This window comes from Nerophis ophidion, linkage group LG17 (genome assembly GCF_033978795.1).
Source record: "Nerophis ophidion isolate RoL-2023_Sa linkage group LG17, RoL_Noph_v1.0, whole genome shotgun sequence".
Lineage (NCBI taxonomy): Eukaryota > Metazoa > Chordata > Actinopteri > Syngnathiformes > Syngnathidae > Nerophis > Nerophis ophidion.
Genome location: NC_084627.1, coordinates 50,801,895 through 50,823,748, shown reverse-complemented (window position 1 = coordinate 50,823,748; position 21,854 = coordinate 50,801,895). Strand labels below are relative to the sequence as shown.

Below are 21,854 nucleotides of genomic sequence, written 5' to 3'. Positions count from 1 at the left end.
GTGAGGGGAGCTGTGTGTGTGTGTGTGTGTGTGTGTGTGTGTGTGTGTGTGTGTGTGTGTGTGTGTGTGTGTGTGTGTGTGTGTGTGTGTGTATGTATATATATATATATATATATATATATATATATATATATATATATGTATTTCTTCCCTTGCAAAAAAAAAAAGATTTGCATTGAATCGACTGATCTTATGCTTCAAAGATTCTTTAAAGAAGTTTGTTTACATGTACATTGATTTTTGGGTGAAAAACTTGATATTTTACTTTCAGTCCATATCACCCAGGCCTACTTTTTGCAGTTAATGCAACAAGATGCGGTTTTCCTCAGAGCAAGAACTATTTGAAAAGCAGAATGTTCAATGCTGGCTTTGGGACTCAAGTGACACAACTTGACATGTCCATCTTCCACAACAGCACACAGCAGAGTCGTAGTGGTTGTTTTGCACGTCAAATTATCGTACAACTCAACAAGTGACAGAGTGGGTCAAAGGTGGCCATGGTGGCTCAGCCGTAATTGGAAGTAAGGCGATTAACTGCAAAGTTAAATGTCAGCCTTAAATGGCCTCTGGCCTGAAATAAATAAAGACTGCTTCTTTCCCGGCAACTTCACCACACACCGCTTTACGCGTCCGTGCAAACTTGATTGACCGCAACAAAAGCAAATATAAGGGCGGAGTGTCTGGAAAAAGTCGCTGGAGATGTACACCTGGTTTATAGGTTGGTGGCGTCACTAAATTGGCCCGAATGTGTGAATTGCCAATCTAATTCCCCTTAGCCTGTCAATGGGGTCGTCCATGCTGTGTTAGCATTAAGCTAGTTGTATAAGAGACCACCATAGTTGCATTGCTATTTTCACGTGTACACCAAACTATTGTTGATGTAACATAATTCTATGTGTATGTGTACTTCATTTGTGTAATGTATTAACTTTGGTGAGCTTAACTTTTATTGTGAAGACTATCAATAAACAACCTCCAATTGGAAGTTTTATCATCTCTAATTTACAGGACTGTTTTATCTATCTGCCAACAAAATTCCAACATTCAGGGAGGGTAGAAGAATATATGTAAATAAATAAAGGGTGTACAAAGTGTTACACTGTAGGTATAAAATAAGCAATTGAAAAATACAGCAACACGAAAGAAAAAGGTATATTGATTCTGTTCATAACTTTTATGGACAGAATTTCGAGGCGCAGTCAGGAGTTTGAGGTGATCCGGTTTGGTGGCTGCAGGATTAGGTCTCTGCTTTTTGCAGGTGATGTGGTCCTGATGGCTTCATCTGGCCAGGATCTTCAGTCCACTGGATCGGTTCGCGGCCAAGTGTGAAAAAACTGGGATTGGAATCACCCCTTCAAAGTCCGAGTACATAGTTCTCACCCGGAAAAGGGTGGGGAAAGATATATTGCCCTAAGTGGAGGAGTTCAAGTACCTTGGAGTCTTGTTCACAAGTGAGGGAAGAGTGGATCGTGAGACCAACAGGCGGATCGTGTATCAATCCGTTGTGGTGAAGCAGGAGCTGAGCCGGAAGGCAAAGTTCTCAATTTTCCGATGGATCTACGTTCCCATCCTCAACTATGGTCATGAGCGTCGGGTTAAGATGGAAAGGACAAGATCATGGGTACAAACGGCTGAAATGACTTTCCTCCACCGGGTGGCGGGTCTCTCCCTTAGGGTGAGAAGCTCTGTCATCCGGGAGTAAAGTAAAGCTGCTGCTCCTCCACGTCGAGAGGAGCCAGATGAGGTGGTTTGGGCATCTGGTCACGATGCCACCAGGACGCCTGACGATGTTTAGGGCACATCCAACCAGTGGGAGGCCACAGGGAAGACCCAGGACACGTTGGGAAGACTATGTCTCCTGGCTGGCCTGGGAACGCCTCGGGATCCCCCGGGAGGAGCTGGACGAAGTGGCTGGGGAGAGGGAGGTCTGGGCTTCTCTGCTTTGAATGGATGGATGGGTGAATTGATGGATTGCACTGTGAGTGCAAATTTTCAATAATTACATGAGTGTGAAAACATCTTACATAAATTTAATTCACGAGATTACCAGGCACTTGCACCTTATTAGATATACTTGGGCAAGTAACGCAATGTCTTATTAGAGCTGGATAAACAATGATATCTTTGCCAATTTAATAACATACTAGCCATCAGAGATGTATCAATTCAAAAGTATTGCAATATGTTTATACGTGATACATAATGAGTATAACCATTTGTAAATTGAATAACAAAACTAATGCTGAAGTAGTGTGGTGCATTGCAGTCAGAGAGACTATTACACCCGTGATAACAATTCCATTCTGCCAGCTGTAGAGTTGTAGTCTAGTGCTGTCTGACTGTAACGCCGTCATCCATGGTGACCTTTCACATCCAGCTGCGGTAGCTTTCTCTGTCAGTATTAGCCGTGCCCCTGCTGTGGGAGTAAAGAGGGGTTGAAGAAGCTGGCTAAGTAACAAACCTGTAAAACGTGTGTTAAAAGGTGAGCTACCATGCTTGTTTGCGCCACACTGAAACAAAGGAATGAAAACGGTGTGAATGGAAGGCAATCTTCTCTCTGTCTTTGTTCGGCAACATAGGCAGCTCAGGTCTTCATCGCATGTGTTGGGCGATCAGAGGGCGAGGGAGAGAAGGCCAGCTATCAACTGATCACTGTCAGGTGATAAATTGGATTAGATTGGGGAAGTAGATGCTCGGAAAATCCAAGTGTATAGTGACGGTGTGGTAGAGTCACCCATTTGTCCGGGGAGACCTGGAATATGGAGCTGTATTCTGTGCCTCACCTGCATAAGATGCCCATCTAAACTCTGGCTGAAAGGTGCTCTTGGTAGCCGTCATAAAAGTTGATGGAGGACACTCGAGCTAAGTGAAGAAGTCCTGCCAAGCTTAGCTCTGTCTAGGCCGTTGCAAAAACTGGTGTAGGAGGAGTTTTGCGAGGCCATGTTGATGATTCTCATTCAGCCTGAAAGACGATCTGGCAAAACTTCTGATATCTCAGGAGGGGCAAGCAGTTCCTTGTCCACACTATTTCAATCTCATGAATGAAGTCACGAATGCAGAAATGCCGATCACCGTGACCAAAGTATCTGAAATACCTAGAAAAGTCTTTGGCGGCAAATAGGACTGAGCGATTACAGGATGGTGGTACATTTCAGGACGATCATGGTGATCATCTGTTAGCATCAGTGGTGTGGCGTCACGGCTAGCAAGGCTCTCTGCTGGCCTAACATAACCAGGAATCATGATCATAATTAGAGATCACATTTTTTAATTTACTTTCCCTAGATATCTAAAAGTATTTATATTTTCTTCATGTCATACTATGCTCCTTCTAGCGCTGTTGTTTTTAGTTTAAGTCTGTATCCAATCAGAATTCAGCGAGCTTCTGTTGGCATGCTGTACCAAATCTGCCAGACGCCTTCAGAACCAACAATGCTGGCGTCCGTACACTGTCAGTCAACGGACACATACAGGTGATAGACAGCTGTGATTGCCAATCAGATCACAAGTTGTTGTCAGTAAGGCCTTCTCGCTGGCCTTACCTTGAAGGTGACATTTACTCGTCCTGTGATTGGATACGTCATTGGGGCCGTTAGCAGATGAATTTGAGAACAGAGGATGAATGAACGCTTTTTTGAACGCTAGGGGACCATCAGTGCTATCTGGCACTGATGGTCCTAACATTGATAACAGTTCCTTGATAAGTTTCCCAGGAAGTGGGTCAAGTAAACATGTTTGTTTTACATGCAGAGACATGCAGATATAAATTAAATACACAGAGGACATAAGTAAAGGAAATAAAATGAGCTGTATTAGACAAATGACAGATTTTAACTATTTCATTTGCATAAACGGCAGGGTTCTTGAGGGTGCATGGGAGTTTGTCCAAGCAGTCTACATGTGCTTTGTGGACTTGGAGAAGGCATTGGACCGTGTCCCCTGGGATATCCTGTGGGGAGTGCTCAGAGAGTATGGGGTATCGGACTGTCTTATTGTGGCTGTCCGCTCCCTGTATGATCAGTGTCAGAGCTTGGTCCGCATTGCCGGCAGTAAGTTGGACACGTTTCCAGTGAGGGTTGGACTCCGCCAAGGTTGTCCTTTGTCACCCATTCTGTTCATAACTTTTATGGACAGAATTTCTAGGTGCAGTCAAGGCGTTGAGGGGATCTGGTTTGGTGGCTGCAGGATTAAGTCTCTGCATTTTGCAGATGATGTGGTCCTGATGGCTTCATCTGGCCGGGATCTTCAGCTCTCACTGGATTGGTTCGTAGCCGAGTGTGAGGCAACAGGGATGTGAATCAGCACCTCCAAGTCCGAGTCCATGGTTCTTCCCCAGAAAAGGGTGGAGTGCCATCTCCGGGTTGGGGAGGAGACCTTGCCCCAAGTGGAGGAGTTCAAGTACCTAGGAGTCTTGTTCACGAGTGAGGGAAGAGTGGATGGTGAGATCGACAGGCGGATCGGTGCGGCGTCTTCAGTAATGCGAATGCTGTATCAATCCGTTTTGATGAAGAAGGAGCTGAGCCAGAAGGAAAAACTCTCAATTTACCGGTCGATCCACGTTCCCATCCTCACCTATGGTCATGAGCTTTGGGTTATGACCGAAAGGACAAGATCACGGGTACAAGCGGCCGAAATGAGTTTCCTCCGCCGGGTGGCGGGTCTCTCCCTTAGAGATAGGGTGAGAAGCTCTGCCATCCGGGAGGAACTCAAAGTAAAGCCGCTGCTCCTCCACATGGAGAGGAGCCAGATGAGGTGGTTCGGGCATCTGGTCAGGATGCCACCCGAACGCCTCCTTAGGGAGGTGTTTCGGGCACGTCCGACTGGTAGGAGGCCACGGGGAAGACCCAGGACACGTTGGGAAGACTATGTCTCCCGGCTGGCCTGGGAACGCCTCAGGATCCCCTGGGAAGAGCTGGACCAAGTGGCTGGGGAGAGGAAAGTCTGGGCTCCTCTGCTTAGGCTGCTGCGCCCGCGACCCGACCTCTGATAAGCGGAAGAAGATGGATGGCATCTGCTTAAATGTTCTTTAAAAAAAGCCTGATTGATGATTCTATTTTTAAAACGGTATGGGTGTGTGAAGAAACCCCCCAGTTCGCCAAGGCGACAGATTTAGTATTAGAATAAGCCAGCAGGCACCGTCATCACTAATGCATTCTTGTTTGCCCAAGTGTTTCTGAAACACTGAAAGGTTGAACACAATCCGACAGGAAACTCTGAGGATGTCGGAACAAATTAATTAAGTAAGAGTCCGTCTTCATTCCTGTTCGTATTTATTGATTATTGTCGGTAAGTCGCCTTTGTTTTAAGGTGATTAAGAGGTCACGTAAGTCGAGGCCTGTTTGACAAAATATCAGTCTGCCTTTCCATCAGTCAAGACAAGTCACCAACCGTCTGTCTATCGGAGCAGCCTAATGTCTCATTAAGGTGTAAAAAGGTATTTCATGTACAATGTGGAATATCATTGAATGATCCTTTGTTTTTGCAGCCATTTTAAGAACACACTGTGACTGTGTTTGGAGAGTAAAATATAGAACATATTAGGGTTGGCCCGATACCAAAATGTATTTTGATACTTTTTTTAAAAAAAGAAAAAAAAAAAGAAAGCGGGACCACAAAAAAATGTCAAGACTGGCTTTATTTTAACAACAAAATCTCACGGTTTCTTATTTCTGTTTACATTACGTTTTTTTATGAAATATGTGTTTTTTAGAGATGTCCAATAATGGTTTTTTTCCCGATATTCCGATATTGTCCAACTTTTAATTACCGATTCCGATATCAACCGACATCGATATATACAGTGGTGGAATGAACACATTATTATGCCTCATTTAGTTGTGATGCCCCGCTGGATGCATTAAACAATGTAACAAGGTTTTACAAAATAAATCAACTCGTGTTATGGGAAAAAATGCCAACATGGCACTGCCATATTTATTATTGAAGTCACAAATTGCATTATTTTTTTGAACATGCCTCAAAACAGCAGCCACAATAACAATGAAGGCACACAGCTTCAGTCCAGAGTACACTAGAGTAGTAAAGGAAACAAGAACATCGTCCTCCTTTACTTTTTCACTCTCACTCATATGTGAGACATGCTAACCGTTAGCATGTCTCACAAATGAGTGAGAGTGAAAAAGTGAAAAAACAGCAAAATGCTAATATTAGCTTGCTAGCATGCTAACCGTTAACAAGTGTCACGTACCAAGTTATTTCACTCTAGAACAGGGGTCGGGAACCTTTTTGGCTGGGAGAGCCAAGAATCCAAATATTTTAAAATATATTTCCGTAAGAGCCATATAATTATCTTTTTTAACACTGAACACAACTAAACGTGTGCATTTTTAAGTAAGACCAACATTTCTAGAGCATAATAGGTCTCTTATTCTTTGTCATAACATTGTTATTCTGAAGCTAACTGTGGAGGGGCGTGGCCTGCGGGCCTGCAGCGAAGCAGGGTGTTGCCAGGACTGGCCTCGAAATCAGCGACAGGTGCGTGGAAGGCCCACCTGGGCCTTGTTATCTAATCACCTGTCGCTCTGTTATAAGCAGCAGACAGGAGGAGAGACGGGGTTGGGGCCGGAGCCAGAGTGTGAGCGAGAACGAAAGAGAAAAAGACAATTGCTGGAAAGCAACTAAGAAACCTATTGAAAAAAACAAAACTATTTTGTAACCCTGAAACAGGCTCTTATGTTGGTGCTTGGTGGTCTGAAGAACCCCCAGGAGGGCATGCCCCACACTAACCAATAATAAATAAGTAACTTCTTACTATTAACGCAACTTCTTGAACAGGTGCAGTACAAAAAAACGGATGGATGGATTAAAAATGCACGAGTATGTTTTATATGTTGAACATTATTTTTAACACTGTGATTACAAGTGGAATTATTCATTACTTATTGTGTTAAGCAATGTCTGCTCAGATTTATCCGCGAGCCATAGGTTCCCTACCCCTGCTCTGGGGTAAACAGAAGCAAATTTAGCTCGGAAAATATCATTCTTATGTTAGCATGCAAGCAAGCTAATGTTAGCATGCTATCAGTTAGCTTGTGCCGAAAGTAGACAAGTGTGTGAACAAAATGAGACATTAAGCACCGAGCAGTGTGAAAGTATGACTGAGGAAGTAATCTTGTCTTTTTGGCATTTGTCTCAGAGCAAATCCATTGAAAAGGTATACACCCATTAAATAGTTTTTTTTTTATATATGAATAGCATCACCATAGCAACACGATATGTTGCCCACTTAAAGTACCGTTGTAGGCACGAGTGAGAACTTCCCGATGGTATAACATATTTGGGGGTTCGTTGGCCGATCTGTCCCGTATTAATCGTAAGAAAATTGTGCGGAACTATACTAATACAAGTTGAAGTATGAGGAATAATAATATAGGCTGCTTGCATTGCAGCAGGCCCATAATACAATATAATGATCATGGCTGACAATATTAATGTGCAGCATTGTCATTCTTAGTGGTAAGCAATGATTATGTCTCGCTTTTATTATTGTATAACATTTTGGTTGCGGGCAAGCAAAATGACACTGAGGCCATTGGAAACTTTGCACGAACAATCGCTCAAAATCCTCGACCGAAAACCACAACACCACCATCACTGTTTAGTTCTCCAAAAACATAGATTGTTAAATGTAGCTAACATTAAAAGATTAGCATCAATACGAATGGCCCATCGAATCCTAAATAAAACTGCACCAGCACCACTTAAGCACTTTGTCCAGTTTACATCTGCTGTGACAACTAGAAACACACGAACCTCCACCAGGGGGCAGTGTAGCGTACCCAGATGTAAAAAACATATTTTGCACAATCAGCCTTTTCATATAAAGCCACAAAGGAATTGAACAACCTCACAACAAACTTGAAAAGTCAAACAGATTAGTCTTTATTCACAATTGAAGTTAAAATGTGGCTTTGGAGCAATCAAAGCTGCTCACACGGTCAATAAGGTGGCCACTATGTTTGACACATCAACTTAATGTGTATTATATTTATCCATGACAGCATTTTTGTTGTAAATTGTGAGGTGTGTGTGTTAAAATCATGGTTGTTTTTTACAAATGATGACAGATGTGAACAAGAGCATGTATTGTCTTTGTGTGATGATGTACATGAGGTGTGGTTGTATTGTATATTAAGTATGTGTCCATGAAAGGGCATTTTATGACTTTTCTTAATTTGATATGCTATGGTATGATTTTATTGTCATAATTTCATTGCATGATTTTTGAATCACTTTCATTTAGGTAGCCAGGGACTGCAGATGGAAATGAGCTATTTAGCTATAATCTGGTACAGAACATATCTGTCTTCGAGCTCAATGTTTCTGTGCGTCTTGCCTTCAAATTAAGACTAAACTAAACTAAACTAAACTAAGCAGATTCATGCAAAGTAACATAGTTGTACAGTATTGTCGTCTGCACAACGGGGAGAGAAAGTACACACCTGTTTAATTTCTGCACGTTTCTTTGACATCTTTTTGTGGGCTTCTTGCAACCAGTTCCAGCTGCACGTTCTGTGTGCTGGTTTGTTTCCTGTCTCCCCTGTTGGGTTTGATTCTTCATGCATTTTTAATGTCTCTGTGGTGCTTTACGGCTTTGTTCTTGCTTGTTATTGCAGCCTCTCGGGATTACTTTTTCCACTACAAGCTCAGTGTAACAAATCTATGCTGCAGTATTTCTTTTAGTCAGTAAATATTGTGTTTCCGTCGTTCGCTTTGCAGTCTGCACCTGCGGAAAAGTTAGGCATATTACGAATATATATATTGTACCTTCCATGCACAGCTCAGTGTTGTATGTTAAATACTGTAAAAATGTACATTTTATTTCAAACAATTAACTTTGGAGCATGCACAAAAGTACATAAAATATATATTGATTCCCAGGTACGGGAAATTAGTACCGTATCGATCAAAATGTGAAGGGTAGCCATCTTTACACACGGCAGCATGCTTTTCTTGACCTGAAATTTGAAACATATTTCTGTGAATACAATTGGTCCTTTTTGGTCGAAATGAGTTGCAATATTATCAGCGCCACCATTTTTGTAGATCTGTGGTTTTGACAAAATGAAATAAAACAGCAAAGGGCCGTGAAAGAAATTTGACTTACCGTATTTTCTGGACTATAAAGCGGACTTAAATGTACGGAATAATTCTAGTTTTGCTTACTGACCTCGAAGCAATTTTATTTGGTACATGGGTGTAATGATAAGTGTGACCAGTAGATGGCAGTCAAACATACGATACATGTGTAGACTGCAATATGATGGCGATATGACTCAAGTAAACAACACCAACATTTTATATGTTCAATTGAATATATAGAACATTACACACAGCGCTCAAAAATCCATCAACATGTTTTAGTATGACTTTGGTAAGCTATGAAGCTGCACCGCTTGATGAATTGTCGGCGCATTGAACATACAAGTATTATTATGGTGTGTGTGTAAGGTAAAACATATCATCTGGCGTTTCATTTCGCAATATCATGCCAAAGCAACTTTTCTTACCTTCTGGTACCTGCGGATCTGTTTTTGTGATCTGCATAAATCCTGAAAAATTGCGTGAATCCACCTTGTTAGTCCGTGCCGACCGGTGTAGTGAGTATAAATAATTCACCCGAGGAACTGAGAGAGTTCCAGTCGGACGTTTTTTCTCGGGACACATTTCCAGCGTTGTTGTTGTTTCCAGATGAGGAGATGCTGCTCCGTTATTGATTGAAGTAAAGTCTGAATGTCATTAAAACCGTTAGCTACATCTTTTGACACTTCTTCCACTCCCGTCCTTGCACGCTACACCGCTGCAACAAAGATGACATAGAAAAGACGCTGCCTAAGGTGAGCCACGTAAATAAGACCGCCCACAAAACGGCGCATCCTGAAGCGACTGTCAGAAAGCGGTTTGAAGATGATCTGTTAAACAGAGTCTGTGCAACATTTTGACCAAAGACCCACCATTACATGTTATGTAGACTACAAGGATGAGTAATAATATAACTCCTTTAATGCACCCTATAATCCGGTGCGCCTTATTTATGAAAAAAGATCCAAAATAGAATATTTATCAGCAGTGCGCCTTATAATCCAGTGCACCCTGCGGTCCGGAAAATACGGTACCTTCAAAGCCTTGACATAGTACCAAATGTTTTTTGCGGAAGACTTCTCATCACATGTTTCATAAAATCATGCAGGAATGGAGGAGAAACCATGTCAACCTTAAAAATTAAATAAGTTGTTCAAGCCCTTAAAATAGCCCTTGAAATAACCAATAAACCTTAAGTTTAACAGTCCTTCATTGTAGCCCATTCTCCTAAAGTCACAAATAAAAAAGCATCCAATTACTGCTTTTTGTTATGTCAACAACCGCCTTGGTCGTTGTGAGTCAGCCGATCCCAGAGACTCTGCTTGCAGACATTGTTGATTCTCAAGGCAGATTTGGTACAGCATGGCAACACAAGCGAGCTGAATTCTGATTGGATAAAAACTCCAGCATTGGAAGCAGCAAAATATGATCTATCTAATTGAAAAATGACTTTTATTTTTAATGATGATCATGATTTCTGGTTATGTTAGGCCAGCAGAGAAAGCCTTGCCTGCATCTGTCGTCTTAAAAAAAAGACCTCAGTTATTAAGCGGAATAAAGAATAAATTAGCCGTCCATCTAAGACCACATGCCAAGATAGTCAACTCTGGTTGCTGCATTTTACTTCTGCTGGTCTCCTTCTTAAACCAGAGTGAGATTGCGATCTGCTTGCTTGAACAATGACCTCGCTATAATAAACTGTTTGGTACATCCTGCTCCGCTGCAGGAATTGGAGTCTTGTGATAGTGATAGTCCGTGCAAACATTCCACATTTAGCCGAGAGGCCAACAACAGCAAGGAGAATAGACCTCGACTACATTACTTTTCATTGAGTTAGCCTGAGGGTCGGCAATCCAAAACGTTGAAAGAGCCATATTGAACCAAAAATACAAAAAACTAATCTGTCCGTTGCCACAAAAATCAAATGGCATTATGAGTGTTGTAATGAAAGCAGCACATGAAGTGTCTATATTAGCTATGATGGCCTACTATCAAAATGACTATCTGTCGCAGGCAGAAGCAAATCTTTGTTGACAGAAATTTAGAAATTTAATATTTTTTCTACACATTTTTATATTAGAAATCATTAGTAGATTAGAGGCTACTTAGAAGGTGAGATTACTCCTGGACATTACTTGCTTTTAATTGCCAAAGGTATAGATTTTTGTGGCCAAGTTAAAGGAAACTTTAATAGATGTATTACTATTTTTGGCAAGCTAAGTAATATTTGCTGTGGTCTGGAACAGAATGGCACTCAAACAACTATCTGAAATGCAGCCAATATTACATGCAGATAATGTCTCTCGAGACATGCAAAACTAAATTATATACAAAGAGGATAAAGGTAAAAGATATCAAATGAGCTCAAATATACCTACATGTATGAGGCATGTATGGTTGTCTTCCTGTAGGTGGGACTGCCTTCAGGGGAACGCCTGTGCGTGGAATATTTTAAAGTGGGTAGACTGGTGCACAGAAGCCACCACACTGTCCTTGGCAAAGAGAAGACCAGGGTCCAATGGCATGGAGACCAAGACAATTGGGGGCCCATCTTTGCTGCAGCCTTCTTCCGCCTTTGTGACCGCTGCTTCTAGGCAAACATCATCCGCCCGCTCCACTGTTGAGGTCTTTCTGGACAAGGGAGACGCGTAGCCTCCAATGTCACTTTTTCGCTGTGGGGATCTGTATCCGATGGCAAGGGAAACCCAGGACGACCGGCACCTCCTCATAGCTGCAGGAGGCTGCTGAAGCTCCGGTCTGTCAGAGGACCACCTATGGTGCACCTACCAGCACTTGCTTTTCTCTCAGGGTGTGCTCCCCTTGCCTTTTGTCTTCCCAGACTAACATGCAAGGCAGCAGGACAGTGGTTGGGTGATGCCAGGGTGTGTCCACAAAGTGGGGACCACTGCAGCTCCGAGATCCCCTGCCTTGTTTGCCTTCTGCTGCGGGTAACTGATACATACAGCCAGCTTAAATGGCGTGTTAGCATTGATTAGCTTGCAGTCATGCTGATTAGTACTCAAACAAGTCAATAACATCAACAAAGCTCACCTCTGTGTATTCACGCACAGTATAAAACTGTTGGTGAACAACATGAGACAAAAAAGGAGTGGAAGATTTTACATGTAAACAAACTGTTGCGTCACAGTCCACACCGTGGTGAGTTCAAGAAGCGCAGAAATTAGTAGGACAAAACGATGTTCACCAAATAGTGTCATCAGTGAAGCATACACACAAACATATTAAACTGTGGTAGTTCAAACAATTGGGAAGGTTTTTGTCATGTTTGTTCTGAAACTAAAACAATATTTTCACCCATCTTTTTCCATTTTCTATCCTTATCCTTATAGTATTTGTTTCTGCCGACTGATATTAACCATGTTTCTACACGACCTTACGACTTATATTAACCATGTTTCTACACGACCTTACGACTGTTATTAACCATGTTTATACACGACCTTACGACTGATATTAACCATGTTTATACACGACCTTACGACTGTTATTAACCATGTTTATACACGACCTTACGACTGATATTAACCATGTTTATACACGACCTTACGACTGATATTAACCATGTTTCTACACGACCTTACGACTGATATTAACCATGTTTCTACACGACCTTACGACTGATATTAACCATGTTTATACACGACCTTACGACTGATATTAACCATGTTTATACACGACCTTACGACTGATATTAACCATGTTTATACACGACCTTACGACTGATATTAACCATGTTTATACACGACCTTACGACTGATATTAACCATGTTTATACACGACCTTACGACTGATATTAACCATGTTTCTACACGACCTTACGACTGATATTAACCATGTTTATACACGACCTTACGACTGATATTAACCATGTTTCTACACGACCTTACGACTGATATTAACCATGTTTCTACACGACCTTACGACTGATATTAACCATGTTTATACACGACCTTACGACTGATATTAACCATGTTTATACACGACCTTACGACTGATATTAACCATGTTTATACACGACCTTACGACTGATATTAACCATGTTTATACACGACCTTACGACTGATATTAACCATGTTTCTACACGACCTTACGACTGATATTAACCATGTTTCTACACGACCTTACGACTGATATTAACCATGTTTATACACGACCTTACGACTGATATTAACCATGTTTATACACGACCTTACGACTGGTATTAACCATGTTTATACACGACCTTACGACTGATATTAACCATGTTTATACACGACCTTACGACTGATATTAACCATGTTTACACACGACCTTACGACTGATATTAACCATGTTTCTACACGACCTTACGACTGATATTAACCATGTTTATACACGACCTTACGACTGATATTAACCATGTTTATACACGACCTTACGACTGATATTAACCATGTTTCTACACGACCTTACGACTGATATTAACCATGTTTCTACACGACCTTACGACTGATATTAACCATGTTTCTACACGACCTTACGACTGATATTAACCATGTTTATACACGACCTTACGACTGATATTAACCATGTTTATACACGACCTTACGACTGATATTAACCATGTTTCTACACGACCTTACGACTGATATTAACCATGTTTCTACACGACCTTACGACTGATATTAACCATGTTTATACACGACCTTACGACTGATATTAACCATGTTTATACACGACCTTACGACTGATATTAACCATGTTTATACACGACCTTACGACTGATATTAACCATGTTTATACACGACCTTACGACTGATATTAACCATGTTTACACACGACCTTACGACTGATATTAACCATGTTTACACACGACCTTACGACTGATATTAACCATGTTTACACACGACCTTACGACTGATATTAACCATGTTTCTACACGACCTTACGACTGATATTAACCATGTTTATACGCGACCTTACGACTGATATTAACCATGTTTATACACGACCTTACGACTGATATTAACCATGTTTCTACACGACCTTACGACTGATATTAACCATGTTTATACGCGACCTTACGACTGATATTAACCATGTTTATACACGACCTTACGACTGATATTAACCATGTTTATACACGACCTTACGACTGATATTAACCATGTTTCTACACGACCTTACGACTGATATTAACCATGTTTATACACGACCTTACGACTGATATTAACCATGTTTATACACGACCTTACGACTGATATTAACCATGTTTATACGCGACCTTACGACTGATATTAACCATGTTTATACGCGACCTTACGACTGATATTAACCATGTTTATACGCGACCTTACGACTGATATTAACCATGTTTATACACGACCTTACGACTGATATTAACCATGTTTATACACGACCTTACGACTGATATTAACCATGTTTATACACGACCTTACGACTGATATTAACCATGTTTATACACGACCTTACGACTGATATTAACCATGTTTATACACGACCTTACGACTGATATTAACCATGTTTATACACGACCTTACGACTGATATTAACCATGTTTATACACGACCTTACGACTGATATTAACCATGTTTATACACGACCTTACGACTGATATTAACCATGTTTATACACGACCTTACGACTGATATTAACCATGTTTATACACGACCTTACGACTGATATTAACCATGTTTATACACGACCTTACGACTGATATTAACCATGTTTATACACGACCTTACGACTGATATTAACCATGTTTATACACGACCTTACGACTGATATTAACCATGTTTATACACGACCTTACGACTGATATTAACCATGTTTATACACGACCTTACGACTGATATTAACCATGTTTATACACGACCTTACGACTGATATTAACCATGTTTATACACGACCTTACGACTGATATTAACCATGTTTATACACGACCTTACGACTGATATTAACCATGTTTATACACGACCTTACGACTGATATTAACCATGTTTATACACGACCTTACGACTGATATTAACCATGTTTATACACGACCTTACGACTGATATTAACCATGTTTCTACACGACCTTACGACTGATATTAACCATGTTTCTACACGACCTTACGACTGATATTAACCATGTTTATACACGACCTTACGACTGATATTAACCATGTTTCTACACGACCTTACGACTGATATTAACCATGTTTATACACGACCTTACGACTGATATTAACCATGTTTCTACACGACCTTACGACTGATATTAACCATGTTTCTACACGACCTTACGACTGATATTAACCATGTTTATACACGACCTTACGACTGATATTAACCATGTTTATACACGACCTTACGACTGATATTAACCATGTTTATACACGACCTTACGACTGATATTAACCATGTTTCTACACGACCTTACGACTGATATTAACCATGTTTCTACACGACCTTACGACTGATATTAACCATGTTTATACACGACCTTACGACTGATATTAACCATGTTTATACACGACCTTACGACTGATATTAACCATGTTTATACACGACCTTACGACTGATATTAACCATGTTTATACACGACCTTACGACTGATATTAACCATGTTTACACACGACCTTACGACTGATATTAACCATGTTTCTACACGACCTTACGACTGATATTAACCATGTTTATACACGACCTTACGACTGATATTAACCATGTTTATACACGACCTTACGACTGATATTAACCATGTTTCTACACGACCTTACGACTGATATTAACCATGTTTCTACACGACCTTACGACTGATATTAACCATGTTTCTACACGACCTTACGACTGATATTAACCATGTTTATACACGACCTTACGACTGATATTAACCATGTTTATACACGACCTTACGACTGATATTAACCATGTTTATACACGACCTTACGACTGATATTAACCATGTTTCTACACGACCTTACGACTGATATTAACCATGTTTATACACGACCTTACGACTGATATTAACCATGTTTATACACGACCTTACGACTGATATTAACCATGTTTATACACGACCTTACGACTGATATTAACCATGTTTATACACGACCTTACGACTGATATTAACCATGTTTATACACGACCTTACGACTGATATTAACCATGTTTACACACGACCTTACGACTGATATTAACCATGTTTACACACGACCTTACGACTGATATTAACCATGTTTACACACGACCTTACGACTGATATTAACCATGTTTCTACACGACCTTACGACTGATATTAACCATGTTTATACGCGACCTTACGACTGATATTAACCATGTTTATACACGACCTTACGACTGATATTAACCATGTTTATACACGACCTTACGACTGATATTAACCATGTTTATACGCGACCTTACGACTGATATTAACCATGTTTATACGCGACCTTACGACTGATATTAACCATGTTTATACACGACCTTACGACTGATATTAACCATGTTTCTACACGACCTTACGACTGATATTAACCATGTTTATACACGACCTTACGACTGATATTAACCATGTTTATACACGACCTTACGACTGATATTAACCATGTTTATACACGACCTTACGACTGATATTAACCATGTTTATACACGACCTTACGACTGATATTAACCATGTTTATACACGACCTTACGACTGATATTAACCATGTTTATACACGACCTTACGACTGATATTAACCATGTTTATACACGACCTTACGACTGATATTAACCATGTTTCTACACGACCTTACGACTGATATTAACCATGTTTATACACGACCTTACGACTGATATTAACCATGTTTATACACGACCTTACGACTGATATTAACCATGTTTCTACACGACCTTACGACTGATATTAACCATGTTTATACACGACCTTACGACTGATATTAACCATGTTTCTACACGACCTTACGACTGATATTAACCATGTTTCTACACGACCTTACGACTGATATTAACCATGTTTATACACGACCTTACGACTGATATTAACCATGTTTCTACACGACCTTACGACTGATATTAACCATGTTTCTACACGACCTTACGACTGATATTAACCATGTTTCTACACGACCTTACGACTGATATTAACCATGTTTATACACGACCTTACGACTGATATTAACCATGTTTCTACACGACCTTACGACTGATATTAACCATGTTTCTACACGACCTTACGACTGATATTAACCATGTTTATACACGACCTTACGACTGATATTAACCATGTTTCTACACGACCTTACGACTGATATTAACCATGTTTTATACACGACCTTACGACTGCTAGGCAACTAGTGTCTGGATGCTGACCCGCATCTGTGTGTGTTGTGACAGGTCGCTGTTGGTCATCAAGATGACTGATGGGGATTATGACTACCTGATAAAGCTCCTGGCCCTGGGAGACTCTGGCGTGGGGAAGACAACGTTCCTGTACAGATACACGGATAATAAGTTCAACCCCAAGTTCATCACCACAGTCGGCATCGACTTCAGGGAAAAGCGAGTGGTAAGACTCCCTGTAATGTTTCACAAAGCAGGAAACTGTCCATGTTTTTGTCTAAATCCAGTACTCACTTGAATGTGTTGCAGCTAATTCATCACAACTAATAGTTGCTTTTTATACTAGTCCATATGGGGAACTAAACTTTATGGAGCTAAACCAGACCTGGGCATATTACAGCCACATGCATCCCATTAAGATATGGACTGGACTCCCACACTATTATGTTAGATCCACTATGGACTGGACTCTCACACTATTATGTTAGATCCACTATGGACTGGACTCTCACACTATTATGTTAGATCCACTATGGACTGGACTCTCACTATTATGTTAGATCCACTATGGACTGGACTCTCACACTATTATGTTAGATCCACTATGGACTGGACTCTCACTATTATGTTAGATCCACTATGGACTGGACTCTCACACTATTATGTTAGATCCACTATGGACTGGACTCTCACACTATTATGTTAGATCCACTATGGACTGGACTCTCACTATTATGTTAGATCCACTATGGACTGGACTCTCACACTATTATGTTAGATCCACTATGGACTGGACTCTCACTATTATGTTAGATCCACTATGGACTGGACTCTCACTATTATGTTGGATCCACTATGGACTGGACTTTCACAATATTATGTTAGATCCACTATGGACTGGACTCTCACTATTATGTTAGATCCACTATGAACTGGACTCTCACTATTATGTTAGATCCACTATGGACTGGACTCTCACTATTCTGTTAGATCCACTATGGACTGGACTTTCACAATATTATGTTAGATCCACTATGGACTGGACTCTCACTATTATGTTAGATCCACTATGGACTGGACTCTCACTATTATGTTAGATCCACTATGGACTGGACTTTCAAAATATTATGTTAGATCCACTATGGACTGGACTCTCACTATTATGTTAGATCCACTATGGACTGGACTCTCACTATTATGTTAGATCCACTATGGACTGGACCCTCACACTATTATGTTAGATCCACTATGGACTGGACTCTCACTATTATGTTAGATCCACTATGGACTGGACTCTCACTATTATGTTAGATCCACTATGGACTGGACTCTCACTATTATGTTAGATCCACTATGGAGTGGACTCTCACTATTATGTTAGATCCACTATGGACTGGACTTTCACAATATTATGTTAGATCCACTATGGACTGGACTCTCACATGATTGATTATGTTAGATCCACTATGGACTGGACTTTCAGTATTATGTTAGATCCACTATGGACTGGACTCTCACTATTATGTTAGATCCACTATGGACTGGACTCTCACTATTATGTTAGATCCACTATGGACTGGACTCTCACACTATTATGTTAGATCCACTATGGACTGGACTCTCACTATTATGTTAGATCCACTATGGAGTGGACTCTCACTATTATGTTAGATCCACTATGGACTGGACTCTCACACGATTATGTTAGATCCACTATGGACTGGACTCTCACTATTATGTTAGATCCACTATGGACTGGACTCTCACTATTATGTTAGATCCACTATGGACTGGACTCTCACTATTATGTTAGATCCACTATGGACTGGACTCTCACAATATTATGCTAGATCCACTATGGACTGGACTCTCACTATTATGTTAGATCCACTATGGACTGGACTCTCACACTATTATGTTAGATCCACTATGGACTGGACTCTCACTATTATGTTAGATCCACTATGGACTGGACTCTCACTATTATGTTAGATCCACTATGGACTGGACTCTCACACTATTATGTTGGATCCACTATGGACTGGACTCTCACTATTATGTTAGATCCACTATGGACTGGACTCTCACTATTATGTTAGATCCACTATGGACTGGACTTTCACAATATTATGTTAGATCCACTATGGACTGGACTCTCACTATTATGTTAGATCCACTATGGACTGGACTCTCACTATTATGTTAGATCCACTATGGACTGGACTTTCAAAATATTATGTTAGATCCACTATGGACTGGACTCTCACTATTATGTTAGATCCACTATGGACTGGACTCTCACTATTATGTTAGATCCACTATGGACTGGACTTTCAAAATATTATGTTAGATCCACTATGGACTGGACTCTCACTATTATGTTAGATCCACTATGGACTGGACTCTCACTATTATGTTAGATCCACTATGGACTGGACCCTCACACTATTATGTTAGATCCACTATGGACTGGACTCTCACTATTATGTTAGATCCACTATGGACTGGACTCTCACTATTATGTTAGATCCACTATGGACTGGACTCTCACTATTATGTTAGATCCACTATGGAGTGGACTCTCACTATTATGTTAGATCCACTATGGACTGGACTTTCACAATATTATGTTAGATCCACTATGGACTGGACTCTCACATGATTGATTATGTTAGATCCACTATGGACTGGACTTTCAGTATTATGTTAGATCCACTATGGACTGGACTCTCACTATTATGTTAGATCCACTATGGACTGGACTCTCACTATTATGTTAGATCCACTATGGACTGGACTCTCACATTATTATGTTAGATCCACTATGGACTGGACTCTCACTATTATGTTAGATCCACTATGGAGTGGACTCTCACTATTATGTTAGATCCACTATGGACTGGACTCTCACACGATTATGTTAGATCCACTATGGACTGGACTCTCACTATTATGTTAGATCCACTATGGACTGGACTCTCACTATTATGTTAGATCCACTATGGACTGGACTCTCACTATTATGTTAGATCCACTATGGACTGGACTCTCACAATATTATGCTAGATCCACTATGGACTGGACTCTCACTATTATGTTAGATCCACTATGGACTGGACTCTCACACTATTATGTTAGATCCACTATGGACTGGACTCTCACTATTATGTTAGATCCACTATGGACTGGACTCTCACTATTATGTTAGATCCACTATGGACTGGACTCTCACTATTATGTTAGATCCACTATGGACTGGACTTTCAAAATATTATGTTAGATCCACTATGGACTGGACTCTCACTATTATGTTAGATCCACTATGGACTGGACTCTCACTAATATGTTAGATCCACTATGGACTGGACCCTCACACTATTATGTTAGATCCACTATGGACTGGACTCTCACTATTATGTTAGATCCACTATGGACTGGACTCTCACTATTATGTTAGATCCACTATGGACTGGACTCTCACTATTATGTTAGATCCACTATGGAGTGGACTCTCACTATTATGTTAGATCCACTATGGACTGGACTTTCACAATATTATGTTAGATCCACTATGGACTGGACTCTCACATGATTGATTATGTTAGATCCACTATGGACTGGACTTTCAGTATTATGTTAGATCCACTATGGACTGGACTCTCACTATTATGTTAGATCCACTATGGACTGGACTCTCACTATTATGTTAGATCCACTATGGACTGGACTCTCACACTATTATGTTTGATCCACTATGGACTGGACTCTCACTATTATGTTAGATCCACTATGGAGTGGACTCTCACTATTATGTTAGATCCACTATGGACTGGACTCTCACACGATTATGTTAGATCCACTATGGACTGGACTCTCACTATTATGTTAGATCCACTATGGACTGGACTCTCACTATTATGTTACATCCACTATGGACTGGACTCTCACTATTATGTTAGATCCACTATGGACTGGACTCTCACAATATTATGCTAGATCCACTATGGACTGGACTCTCACTATTATGTTAGATCCACTATGGACTGGACTCTCACACTATTATGTTAGATCCACTATGGACTGGACTCTCACTATTATGTTAGATCCACTATGGACTGGACTCTCACTATTATGTTAGATCCACTATGGACTGGACTCTCACACTATTATGTTGGATCCACTATGGACTGGACTCTCACTATTATGTTAGATCCACTATGGACTGGACTCTCACTATTATGTTAGATCCACTATGGACTGGACTCTCACTATTATGTTAGATCCACTATGGACTGGACTCTCACTATTATGTTAGATCCACTATGGACTGGACTCTCACAATATTATGCTAGATCCACTATGGACTGGACTCTCACTATTATGTTAGATCCACTATGGACTGGACTCTCACACTATTATGT

General features: G+C 40.5%; 1 protein-coding gene across 3 annotated transcripts in view; it reads left to right on the top strand.

The window, feature by feature from the left end:
* LOC133536527 (ras-related protein Rab-27B-like) overlaps nt 1–21,854 on the top strand; it is a 115,426-nt gene that overhangs the window by 72,430 nt on the left and 21,142 nt on the right. For all 3 annotated transcript variants that reach the window (XM_061877146.1, XM_061877148.1, XM_061877147.1), the window contains one exon: nt 17,488–17,659. In XM_061877146.1, the coding sequence (XP_061733130.1) occupies nt 17,507–17,659 (153 nt within the window). In that variant the 5' untranslated portion in view covers nt 17,488–17,506. The remainder of the gene's footprint in view (nt 1–17,487; nt 17,660–21,854) is intronic.